The sequence below is a fragment of the Biomphalaria glabrata genome, chromosome 15 (assembly GCF_947242115.1).
Source record: "Biomphalaria glabrata chromosome 15, xgBioGlab47.1, whole genome shotgun sequence".
In the NCBI taxonomy this organism is placed as follows: Eukaryota; Metazoa; Mollusca; class Gastropoda; family Planorbidae; genus Biomphalaria; species Biomphalaria glabrata.
In genome coordinates, this window is record NC_074725.1 from 5,532,563 (window position 1) to 5,546,060 (window position 13,498).

The following is a 13,498-nucleotide window of genomic DNA, read 5'->3' on the forward strand; positions in this document are numbered from 1 at the left end:
GAAACGTATACTTTTTTTTTTGTTGTTGTTGAATGTTTTTGATTAGTGGGTATACCGAAAAAGTTTGTTTTGAATTGGTTGACACAAGGGTTAAAGGTTAATCCAGAAAACTTTTGTTTTATTTTTTTTAAAAGTTCAAGACTGTAGATCTATGCAGGGCCGGCCTTAGATAATTGGAGGCCTTAGGCGTGGTGAATTTGGTGGCACTAAATGAAATAGAAAAATAATACAACAATAAACAGCGAAAAATACAATTACGCAATCCGCGCATACTCCAACTCTAACATTGGGCCCAAGTTTTGTCATTTCTTCTCTAAACATTTTTGTTTTAGTCCTGTCTGTATCGCAGGCTCAAGGTGGCTGCCTTTTTTAACTATGCCTAAGGCAGGCCCTGATCTATGGGCTGTGAAATAAGTCTTTTTTTTAATTTAACAATTGAAGTTAACAAAAAAAATGTTGCCTAAGCCATTTCACTTAAAATATACATAAAATTATTATACATAAAACACTGAATCATAATATAATCTTCAAATACTAAAAAAAAAAAATACTCTGAAAGACACAAAGATAAAGGCACATTTCTCGTACCATATGCTAGGACAAATTTGTACAAATACTCCTTCTTCCCTAGTGCTATTAGAGCATGGAATGGATTTCCTGAGCTAGCCAGGAAAACCAGTGACTTGGCAGAATTTAAGTCATTATTTAACATGCATGACTAAATGCATGACGCGCGTAGGGCGTAATCATCTTCTTTTTTGAAATAACGTCTGTATTATATAAGATAAGATTTCACTCTGCTATGTAATAACCTGGTCTGATCATTAGGATCTGATTTTAAGTGAACCGGTCAGAAAATGGAAGAACATTTATCAATTGAAATAAAAAAACAATACTTTAAAAAAAATGTTTTCCAAATTTTGAAATCTACTGAAAAAGTTTAATGTGAACTTCATCTTTGAAGATAAACAAAGTTATTTCCCATTTCTCTATCCCTTTACAGCTCACACACACGCCCCCTGCTGTCTAGCTTTATATTGCTTTCCCTTCTTTTCACAATGTCTGACGTTTTAGACATCTCCCAGTGGGAGTCTTTGTCCAAACGAAAAGCAAAATCTGAATGACAATATATAATAGAGAAAGCAAGAAGACGACACTAAGAATTGAAAAAAAAAAGAGAAAGGAGAAAAAAAGGAAAAGATTGAAAGAAAGACAGAAAAGAAAGAAAAAGAGAAGGTGAAAAGAAAGATAACCAACGAAATGCTGGAACAGAGATACAGATATTTGAAAAGATTTAGAAAACTGGAAAGATTTGACTCAACAGAGAGTTCTACAAAACTGATTGGGTTATGTCCACCAGACTGACCTATATGTAACGGACTGTAATTTCCCAGACATTTTCATAAAATGAAATCAATATAAATATTATTGTTTCTTAAACCTAAATACGGCTTATGCTATGTTTTCGTTTGTTAGCGGAGTATTTTTTCGTTTTGTAAACTCAGATGCTGTACCCAGGTCCTGTTGTATTGATTATATAGGCTGCCACAAGCAATGTATGGTGTTTTCTTTTAGTATTATTTTATTTGATATTTTTTTATATTTTTGGTTTTTGGCACATCGTCACAATTTAGGTCATGTTGTGCTCAAAAAGTATGAAAGGCTATTCCCCTATATAGGTCAAGTGTTAAAGGTTACATAACTGAGGTATTAAAAATAAGGCCCACTCACGACTTAAAAAGTAAGAATATTAATAATTTAATTTAAAAATCTGTTGTAAATACCGGTATGTATATATTTATATATTTTAGCGGTCAACCCCACCTCCCAGATAAAGCCCAGTATTTTCCCAGGATCAATTCAATCAAATTGTGTCTTGAGGTTATCTGTTCTAAAATATTTCCCTCTATGATCCTGGTATCTGGGGTGAATCAAGAGGATATATTCCACGGTGAGACAAGAGTCACAGTACTCACACAGTAGAGGGGCGCCTCTCTCTTTAGCACAAATAGTGTATATTCTGATTTTGAAAAACTGCAAGATTAAAAGAAGAAAACTAAATAACTCTATTCTGAACTCACCGAGTTGCACTGACTGTTATAAAAAAGCCAAATATGTTTTTCTTAAGGTGTGCGACTGGAGTCAGATGTGCATTAACTAATTTCAAAGAATCGCATGCATTGCATTCACTCTAATTACATGTTTGTCAAAAGTCAGAACACAAAGGACAAACAAGAACGATAAAGATAAAGATAAATACAACTTTGGCACTATTATAACTTGTTTAAGTATTGTTCTCATTACACAGCCTGTTTGAATCTTTTATAAGATTTTTTAAAATAACGATTGGTTGATCTGGAAACGAAAAAAAATCAACTTGTTGTTATTTATTAATATTATAAAACGTTGTTTCTTTATTAAAGAATACATTTAGAATCAGTTATGGACTTATGGACACTAAAAAGGTAAAGTAGCAGTAATACATGAAACAATGAACCACAATTGACATATACCAAAACCAAATAAAATATTATGAATGACACAAACATAAAAGCACGTTTCTTATTCCATATGCTAGCAATGATTCATACAAGTTCTCCTTTTTTCCGTAGTGCTATTATAGCATGAAATGTGTTGCCTGAATCAGCGAGTAAAACCAATGACTTAGCAGAGATGAAGTCTCTAATTAACTTGCACAACTAGATTTACACATGGATACGCGTATGACGTAATTATCTTTTCTTTACGAAGGAACGTCTGTAATTGATAAGATAAGATTAACATTGAATATGATCAAAAGTCAGAAGTTCATAGATTGTTCAGGCTAGGGACAGTTAAACTTATAATTCAGACTGGGCCAAGGCCTCCACGTTAGGCTAAACCAGTAAAGACTGTTAAACTAATGCAATAACAATTTAGGTCGCAGACGACACTTGCTTGCTTTCTGTTCCAACAGGATTACTCCTAGGCGGAGGGCTGGCTGTTTATCCAAATGGCTGGGACACTATCCAGGTTCGCCAGGCATGTGGAGGCACATCTGGGGTCTACCAACTAGGTATGCCAGCATTTGATTACCTCTCTTTTCTTTTTCTAGTGAGTCGTTGGGGTGATGCGCATGTAGGTGCAGGGCTCTTTGAATAAACATCTGTATCAACTCAATAATCATTTTTATACAATTTCATTGCTTGCTGAAATACGCTATGGGGAGAATGGACTATTTTTATTTGGTAGAAGCAAAACTATCATAGAGGAAGTGTATATTATGGTTATATGGTAAGAAAACTATATTTATAGTTAAACTTAATGATTGATTGCCTAACTTTTAACTAGGCCTACTAATAAATTAATAATATACGTTAAAATACGAGAAAAGTAATAATTAAATTTTTTCCCCACATTCAAAAGGTGCCGGTACGACGTACCGGTGCGTACCGTCCCAAAAAAAAAACTTTGAGAAATCTCCAAGAATAAAGTCAAGATTCTGGATCTATGTTCTCTACTTCTTTGTTATCTGGTTAATTGTTAGATAAAGATAAGAGAAGTAGGTTTGTTTTGCCGAAGGTTTTAGTTGTAACCTACTCCTTGTTTTATTGTCACCTTTCTCTCTCTCTCTCTCTCTCTCCTTTTTTCTCTCCTCATTCTCCATCCCTCTCTTTCTCTCTCTCTCCTTTTTTCTCTCCTCATTCTCCATCCCTCTCTTTCTCTCTCTCTCCTTTTTTCTCTCCTCATTCTCCATCCCTCTCTTTCTCTCTCTCTCCTTTTTTCTCTCCTCATTCTCCATCCCTCTCTTTCTCTCTCTCTCTCTCTCCTTTTTTCTCTCCTCATTCTCCATCCCTCTCTTTCTCTCTCTCTCCTTTTTTCTCTCCTCATTCTCCATCCCTCTCTTTCTCTCTCTCTCCTTTTTTCTCTCCTCATTCTCCATCCCTCTCTCTCTCTCTCTCCTTTTTTCTCTCCTCATTCTCCATCCCTCTCTTTCTCTCTCTCTCCTTTTTTCTCTCCTCATTCTCCATCCCTCTCTTTCTCTCTCTCTCCTTTTTTCTCTCCTCATTCTCCATTTCTTTCTCTCTCTCTCTCCTTTTTTCTCTCCTCATTCTCCATCCCTCTCTTTCTCTCTCTCTCTCTCCTTTTTTCTCTCCTCATTCTTCATCCCTCTCTTTCTCTCTCTCTCTCTCCTTTTTTCTCTCCTCATTCTCCATCCCTCTCTTTCTCTCTCTCTCCTTCTCCATCCCTCTCTTTCTCTCTCTCTCTCCATTTCTTTGTGCTCTTTTTCCTCTCCTTTATCTTTCTTATTTTTGTCTCTCTTCTCTCTCTCTTTCTCTCTCTCTCCTTTTCTTTGTGCTCTTTTTCCTCTCCTTTATCTTTCTTATTTTTGTCTCTCTTCTCTCTCTCTTTCTCTCTCTCTCTCTCTGTCGGTAACAGAGTTGAACGTTAAGGACCACTATTTACTGAGTCAATAGTTAGACCAAATTTCTAAACCCTCCTTTGGGATCAAACTGAGTTAATTATATTGATTTAGTCAGTCAACAAGACTATTTGTACCTATTTAGCAACTAATTAAGTTCAAAGTTCAAGTTTATTTAGCACGTGAATAAGTGTTTGTTTATACTTAATTATTTAAAAATGTTATTAATTATTTTAAAAAGGGAGAACAGGAATAGATAGAGATCGACTGAGGTTAGGATGTGAAGTTTTAGGAGGAGTCGGTCATTTTAAAATTGAGCTGTCCTTTTTTTTTTTTTTTATTATTATTTTTTTAGGTGGCTGTTCCCTGTGCTGGGCTTTCTATCTGACGGCGGCGGGGGCAGGAGTGACGATGTTTTGTTCCAGTCTGGTGTGTCACGCTTACAAGAACAAGGTCAACAACAGAGCCAGTACGTACAGCGTGTAACAGGAAGTGACGTCACATGCTGCAAACAGAAACCAAACGAAATAGAAGAATCAGCGAAAACAATGCACTATTTGAAAATATTAGAATCTCCTAGCTATCTCAAGTGTGATAGGCCTAATGCTTTCCGTTATTTGATAATCTGAAAGGGCCAGTCACTCCTGCCAGGAAAATATTACTTTTGGATTGCATACATGCTGAACTATGTATCCACAATGCAAGTCGAACAAAATTACAACTTGAATATATTTGCAGAGTTGTTCTTACTAGTGATAAAACAAGTTTCAAATCAGTTTAATGCTTAGCGAAGTGTCGTGGAAACCAAACAATGTCCAACATTGGTATTTCTTTCTTGAGCTCTTTCAGATAATCCAGATACAAGTAGGCCTAACACTTTGGGCTCCAATGAACGTCAATGGTATCAAAAGAATGACTACTTGTAAGCCTATATATGCACAAGTATTAAAAATATTCAAGTGGTATTGAAACAGTCTTGTCTATTGCAGACGACGTTTTCATTAACATTATTAAAACAGCTGCTTGGGATTCGGAGTTCTCAAACATTTAGAATGCAACATGAATGGAATGTTGTTGCAAGCTTCTCCATCATCTCGCTCTAATTGTTTGTAATGAGTTACATGTGTGTAGACAAGTGGGAGGTGTGCTATGCCTCAAGAATCATTCTTAAGGCAATCTAGAAAACATCTACACCTTTTCCAGTAAGAGGATATATAGTTGTACTATTATTATGAAATAGACCGTAAATTTAATCTAGCTTCTGACCTAAATGTCAAATTGAAACTTATAAAATGTCATTCATAGCTACATGTCAACATAATGTGCCTGACATCCATCTAGATGGTGACCAGCCATACGTTATGACCAGTAATTGGAAGAAAGAAGAACTATGGTGCAAGTGGCTCACAGAATCTATTAATGAGGCACGACTTTATTATGTGCTGCTTTTAAACCATATTTAAATGTAGGGGAGATAATGATCTATCACACATAGACCATGAGTGTTCTAATGCTGACTGTGTTTATACAGGAAAGGAGAAGCTTTCGGTCTAGAATACTATTACCATAAGAGTTTCCTCTTTTTTTCTTCTGCATTCTCATTATGAATTGAAAGGTTCAGAAATTCAGTCCTTTATCTGAGGTCTACTCCCCAGACAATTCAGATCAGACAATTTTACTTCCAGTAAATCTTCAAAGGGATGTTCTGTAGCCTCTTTATAAAATATTTATATATTTCTATGAAGGAAGTGGTCAGAATTCTCTACAGACACGCCACATGTTTCGCTTGTTACAATTTTCATCTTTTGGAACTTGACTTGTGTTCTGTACGGACGTGAAAAATAATATTCTGACTTATCTCTCTTGAAAAGTTAAAAAATAATATACTGACTTATCTCTCTTGTAGAGTTCCGCTTATGTTACATGGTTAATACTTGTTTGAATGTACTAATTTTAAGGAACTATTTCTTCAAGCGGTGATATCACTTAATCATGAGAACTTTATATATTAAGAACTATTTACCACTCCATAGGTAATTTTCCTTTCTCTATACATATTTCACTAATTGCTAAAACCTGTTACATGTATCAAGACATTTATTGTTCACTGTTATATTGTATGCGATTCTGCAATAAAATTCTATGTAATGAAGTGAAACAGATATAGGTGACCTGTTTATGCCTATTTATTTTTAGTGAATTTTTGTTGTTTTAATTCACACAAATGAACATTTAAAATATAAGTAATCATAATCAATGTCAGTGTTTAAGAGAATGTAGCTTGATATAATAAATTGAAATTCTAGGATTCAAGGACATGAATAAAACCAATGCTTCTAAGACCTGACAATTCATTGTGTTTGATTCCCTATATTAAGGAATAGTGCAGTATCGCTGTACAGTGACGTAGCTAGGAATTTACCATCATTTGGGGACCCGGGGGGGGGGGGGCTTTACTTTTTGGGGGCCCCTGCATTTTGCGTAATATTTAACATCTAATGTAAAAAAAACACTCATTTCGTGGCCCCCCTCAAGTGGGGGTTCAGGTGGTTTTTCAAAATCTTTCTCCCATCCTCCCCCTCCTCAGCTACGCCACTGTAGCATCACACGACCCTCAGGACCTGAATATTTTGCCAAATCTGATGCAGACAAAGATATTGTCTATTTAAGATTTCTATTCATCTGTTTGTTGTAAAATGATGTACATATTTTGGATGTTGAAGACAATCTTACTGCCTAGTTCAATCCTCCCGAATGGCGATGAGGGTTGACAATGGGTAGGGTATGAACCTAGGAACAATGAGAAGTCCAAACATTAGGCCAGCAAGCATACACATACAGCACGACCTGGCAGCCATCCTTCTTCTGCGCCTTCCATTCCATGAATATTTTGTTTAAACCTAAAAGAGCAAGACTCCACACATTACAATTTGTTGTTTTTTTTTTATCTAATTTTTATTAGAGTTGGCAAAATTTTAATCTCAAAATAATTTTTTTTTTAAAATGAACAAAGATATGGTTGTGTGTGAAAGGGGAAGTAACAATGTTAAATCTATTTGAAACAGTTTTACAGCCATGCTAGATTGTATTAATCACAAACATATATATAGATACCACACAAACATAATGCATTTGTCCAATTCAAAATTATTTGCACAATTCAAAATGACAAAAAAATAATTTAAAAATGTCAGAGAAAAAAAAATACACATAAATAATCAGTATTCCATGGGGGCCATACATTGGCAATGTACTTTGTGTGCACTGGTGATCCTTGCTCCATATAAACAAGAAGCCAGCAAACAATTATGTTTTTAAATGAACCAATCTCTCTCCTGTTCATGAGCTACAAGTACATGATGATTGTGCGCTACATCAGTGACTCTTGAGATTATTACATAGTAAATTGTAAAAAGTGTAATATTATTACATTTTACATAAAAATAATTCATGTGTAAAAATAAATGTGTGATGAATTTATATCATGTGTAAAAATGTTTTCTACTTCATTTCTAAACAAAATTATCGTAACATTATCCAATGTCCCATCCAGGGTTAATCTATAAATTATTTATACTAGTCCATTTGACAATCCAATCAAAGGGTGCTCTCTAAGTGTCCGACATGTAGCCACTATATTACATATGGAAGTCATACACTAGTGCTGAGAGAATATTGAGCTACCTAGAGCTATGATTGAAGCCGCTTTACAAAAAAACAGAATTTTTCATATGCGCACACGTTTGACAATAATTTACAATAAATCTTTATTTGATCACATATTTTGACCAATATGTTTTACACCATGCAGTCTATAGTTGTGTTTTTTAAATTGTGCTGACAAGATATGAAAGCCTTAAGGTTCACACAACACCACCAAGTGATGACAGATAGGTCAATATACATTTAATAGCATCAAAGATATTCAGCCATGACATTAAATTTCACAGAGCATCAAAGTGAGTTTGTTATAGCTCCTCTAAACTTGTACTGTATTGCTCAAGATGATATAAAATAGATTTGTAAATCAATCCTTACACACTCAATTCTTCCTCTACAAAACAAACCACTAAGTGAGATGTCAAGGCAAGTCTGATAGGTTCACACTCTCGAGTTCATAGCACTTACAACTGGAAAGATCAGGTAGTTATGCATATATGAAACAATGGTTTTGTAAACAAGTTGACAGATGACAATGAAATCAATCTATTAATATCTTACAGTTTGATAAATTGTTTCTATAATAATTCTTAAGTGTTTAATTAGGGTGCCTTTGAACTCTAATTATAGGATATATTAGTCCAGCAGTAGTGCTAATGATTGCCAACTCAAAAGCCCTAAAATCAAATATCAGACCAGAAAATCATGCATGTTAGACATAGTATGTTGTAGCTGAATTCATTTTCAAAGCAAAAATTATTGTTGTTGTGATTGCCAAGGAAAAAATAAAGAAAGGAAAATAACTAAAATTGTGTTTTTCACAGTGAAAATCACAAATTGTTAATGTGATTTAACAAGGTCAAATGTCATTTAATTTTCAAGACACTCTCAGATTCCACTGTATATTAAACAAGATATTGCCGACATCGACATACAAATGCTCTTTTATAAAAACAAGACATTAATATTAAAAAAAAAGAGAAACTCATGGGCAGACCCTGTGGGTCAGTTGTGTGTATGTATGCTAAAGAGGACAACTATTGCATTTCCTACTGCCAAGGAGTGTTACTTTAAAGTATAACTATAAAAACTTTTTTTTAAAGTATATCTGTAAGTGACAACAGTTTGCATATTTATTTGAGAAAAAAAAAAAAAAGAAGGCTTAGTTTTGGGGAGAAGACCAAAAGTAGCCATTGCACTTACTTTCAGCAGAAGTTTATACAGCTGATGATGAAATCAGATTTTTCAAAGCACTTTTACTTTTTCAGATCTTTATGGGACAAACAGTGATAGAAAAGACAAAATGGATAGGGCACAAAACCTAGGGGATCCACTAACAAATAAAGGGGTTCAGAAAGAAAAGTTGTCAGTAAATTGAAACCGAATCGCTAGAATATAGGTAGATTATATACATGTAGCCAACATTCAACTGACTTAATTTGTGTTTAAATTTTTCTTTAATTTTTACTTCAATTTACTTCAAACACAAAAACAATCTGTGATCTGTAACACTTCAAGTCAACTACAAATGTATAAAATACAACACAATAAAAATAAATACAAATGTGTAGTTTAAAATAAGCCAGAAATCACTTTCTTTACAATGTCAACTCTGGCCATGTAATGTACAATATCAGCAGCTATATACCCACATCGTATTTACAAACTCCCTGAAGTCAATCAAAATGTCACAGTTAGCAACATAATCGAGTAAGTAGAGAGTTATCTGAATATAGTAAGTCTATCACCCACTGAAATGAATTTTCTAGGTACAGGTAAGATTCTGGTGGAGAACAATCTTTCATTTCTTTATAAACAAAGAACAGTAATTTGAAATAAAAAGTCAGGTTTCAAAACAAACTTCACTTAAAAATCGCTTAACTTTTAACTTGAAAACTTAGCAACTTTAAAATTGTCAAAATCCAGCATAATTTCTCAAAAAAATATGTGTTAGTTTCCCTTCGAATATTTTCTTCTTATCCTTTATCTAATCATCAATAAAGTCTCTATTATTTTGTGATGAATATATTCATTATCTCCCTTTATAAATTCATCAATACAGACCCTAAGTTCAGTAAAAGAATTGCCTGATATTTCTGAAATACTTTTATCAAGACCAGCAAGTCCCTCAGTGGTATCCTAACTTCAATTTAGAATGTCACATAACTTTAGTATTGCTTTCATCAAAGTAGGATGTTTTGGCGACACCATTTTGGCACTGGAATCATTTTGGCGCTAAATGTTTTAGATACAATAGAACTGTTCATTTTAGTTTGCTTATAAAAAAAAAAGGTTATGAATCTAATTTTGGTATGTGTGTTTGTGTCCAAACATATTTTCAAACAATACTTTTTTTGTCTATTACATTTTGGAATTAAGTTTGTTATGGTATTATTAGATCACTTAACATACCATACTGTTGTATGGGTTGTAATATTGTTCCTGTTCATCATATTGTTTTTATGGAAAAATGTTTTTATATTGGGAATGGGGGGAGGGGGTGAGAAAGTTCTTTTAAATATTGTAATAACTTAAGTGAGGCAACTCAACGAGACATAGACGTTAATTTACACAACATCACAGGTAAACAAAATAACATCTATCTTAGGCACAGTCTTTTCATATTGGCTCTCTACTTGGGCGGAAATCGTTCTCTTCTCTAATGTTGACATCCTTTTAGGTCTAGTCTATCACAGTGCGCACCTTCTAGCACTAGCCTAGATGGCGGTGCGCATTGCAGAGTTATAACAATATTTAGGCCTATACTCATTGTAAAATAAAAAGTTTCATTTTTTTTTCTTTTTGTAATTTGAAATTTCCAATCTCTAGCGCCTAAATGTCCATCACCAAAATGGCATTGACAAAACATGCCCAAAAAAAAAGCAATTAAAGTTTTTTGTGTGCCAAGTTTCATTCAATTTTGTGGTTTAACAAAAAAATTCTTTTAAAAAATTTACAAATTGCTAGCTTTGTTTTTCAGCCAACAATTATGTGTTAATGTTAAACTAAATATAAAATTAATCTAAAACTTATGGGAACTAAAACACAGGCAATTTTTTTTTTCTTTTTTTTTTCAAGAACACTCTCTATATATGTTAAAAAACTAAAATTTACATTTAAATAATTTGTAAATTTTAAACCATGAAAGAAAAAAAAATTGCATATACTTTCACAATAAACAATTTTTGTTTATTTACAAATGAAATATAAAAATAGAATGCTTATCTATAAAATAAATACTTCAAAGATCACACACACACACACCACACAGAATATATTCACATGAAATACAAGGAACTAATTCAGTGAAAATTTGTGCAAAGCATATCAGCAAGATGAACGGGTGAGTTTTGAAGAAGGAATGGCTGTATATGCTGATATTGTGGGCATTTTTAGTTGGAATCAACCATATAGTTCAAATTATGTACTCCTGATTTCAGGCAGCTAGAAAAGTCCATTGATTCAAGGAGACAGGAAGTGAAAATACAAAGTTCTTCATTAACAGCAGAAAGTAAACCACACAGAAGGAAAAAAAACATAGAAGTTGATCAAGAAAAAATATTTTAAAAAACTTAAACAATTGAAGATATAGGGTTAAATAATTTAGCTTACTAAAAATTAAAAATAAATAAAATGAGTATCTAATAAATCTTTTAATTAAAAATAAGACATAAAATAGGTTTATTTTCATGTGGTCATGCCATGCAGATTTAAATAATATCTTTGCCAGTTAGTGCCCTTTGACCAGCAAAGGGAAGCAAATCTTTTTATTTATTTAAAACTCATATTTTATTTAACATTTTTAGAGGAATATCAAAGTTTTTAATTGTGAAGCTTGATTTACACATTTTTAGTGTATCTTAATATAATTCTATGTTATTATTGACTAAACTTTATGGAGACAGGTGGCTTTTTAAAACAGACCACAGTTACAATGTTATAACTGAGCAACATTGTATCTTCTTAACCTTGCAACACTAAGACATTGCTAATTATCTCGAAATAAGCTTTTAAGAATTTGTTAATTAAACCACTTTTGCTTTTTGTCTTCAAATGGAGTGAAGAAACATGTTTACCAAAGTCAGATATCAAATGGAAACCAAAAATAGGAAAGGAAAAGCGAGGCTGTCCATGTCCAACATGGCGTTATCACTTTTTAGAGGACCTAAATCCTGTGGGCACCAGCTGGGAAGAGCTGGGAAAATCATTTTTGAAAGAATCACCTGCGTAACTCAAATTGAGTTGTAGATTTTTATTTTTAATAATTAATGCTATTGTAATTTTTAAGCGGTTGACTGACACCATATGTTTTTTCACTAAAAAGTGAATCAAATTACAATTACAGCCAACAAGAGTATCTAGTCAAGACTATGGTAAGACTCTACTTATCATCTCTGTATTAGTCTTGTTCTATTGTATTGTTGTACTGTATCGTATAAATAGTAGACATTCCTTAATTAAAAAAAGATTATTAGGTCCTACATCCTATTTCATATCTGATTTCTCTAGAAGCAAGAAATATATACACAAATAATCAGGATGGGTGTGTTTTTTTGTTTTCTCTTAAGAACATTTTACAATGTTTTTGGCACTAATAAAAATAGTATCTTTAGTGTTCATCTCAAAGCATGTATCACAGTAGGCCCATACTGACTGTGTCCCATTAAATGTCCATTTCTTATAGTGACACAAACAGTATGTCAATATTGACAGTGTCACTAATGGTGTGTCCATATCGACAGTATCCAAAACAAGGCGTGCATACTGACACTAACAGACCTATAAATGAGAAGAAGCACAGGTGATGAAAGTTCTCTAAAACTCCTCAAATAGTTTGATCTGTTCAGGGGAAGCCGGAGATGTTTTCCTCCAGTTATCCTCCTCATAGTTTTCAAAGTTTGTTGTGTCTCCGTCATGAGATATTTCTGGAATTATTGGAGGCTGCACAAGGAAAGAGCGATCATAATTAGAGATTTTTTTATATATTGTATCAAAAAACAAAAACAAAACAAAAAAAAAAAAAAGAGACAAAAAAATGTATAATATGATATGGAAGAACATTCAGTATTTTAAAAAAGTATCTCAGCAATGGATATTGTACAAAAAATATTTTTCCTATCCAACGTATTTTAAAGATAATGCAACTTTAAAAAAACAACATTTGTACAGCACATCTTTCATGTTGTAGCTTGCTTGGTGTGCTAGAGTTCCATCTCTTTTGTAGACATCTGGGGGAGGGGGTATCTGGGAAAAGATTTCCAATCTTTGGGCACTCAGCAAACACAACTTAGTTCAAGTTATAGGTAGCCAAATGGTTTATGCCACTCAGACAAACCAACTAATAGTTCCCCTTTCAGACCTTGTGATCTATAAGAAAGATGATGTAAAGGTTATCTGTTTCTGTGTCCTACAGTTAAGAGGGTGTCATGTGGCCAG

General features: G+C 33.4%; 2 protein-coding genes across 2 annotated transcripts in view; one reads left to right on the plus strand and one right to left on the minus strand.

Annotated features, from left to right (window-relative positions):
- Window positions 1–4,966, plus strand: part of LOC106070981 (LHFPL tetraspan subfamily member 6 protein-like) — a 35,664-nt gene extending 30,698 nt beyond the window's left edge. Inside the window, exons 4-5 of the mRNA XM_056012138.1 lie at window positions 2,957–3,055; window positions 4,758–4,966. Of these exons, the coding sequence (XP_055868113.1) occupies window positions 2,957–3,055; window positions 4,758–4,888 (230 nt within the window). The 3' untranslated portion in view covers window positions 4,889–4,966. The remainder of the gene's footprint in view (window positions 1–2,956; window positions 3,056–4,757) is intronic.
- Window positions 4,967–9,522: 4,556 nt separating this feature from the next.
- LOC106055829 (cAMP-dependent protein kinase catalytic subunit PRKX-like) overlaps window positions 9,523–13,498 on the minus strand; it is an 87,570-nt gene continuing 83,594 nt past the window's right edge. The window contains exon 8 of the mRNA XM_013212301.2: window positions 9,523–13,003. Within this exon, the coding sequence (XP_013067755.1) occupies window positions 12,878–13,003 (126 nt within the window). The 3' untranslated portion in view covers window positions 9,523–12,877. The remainder of the gene's footprint in view (window positions 13,004–13,498) is intronic.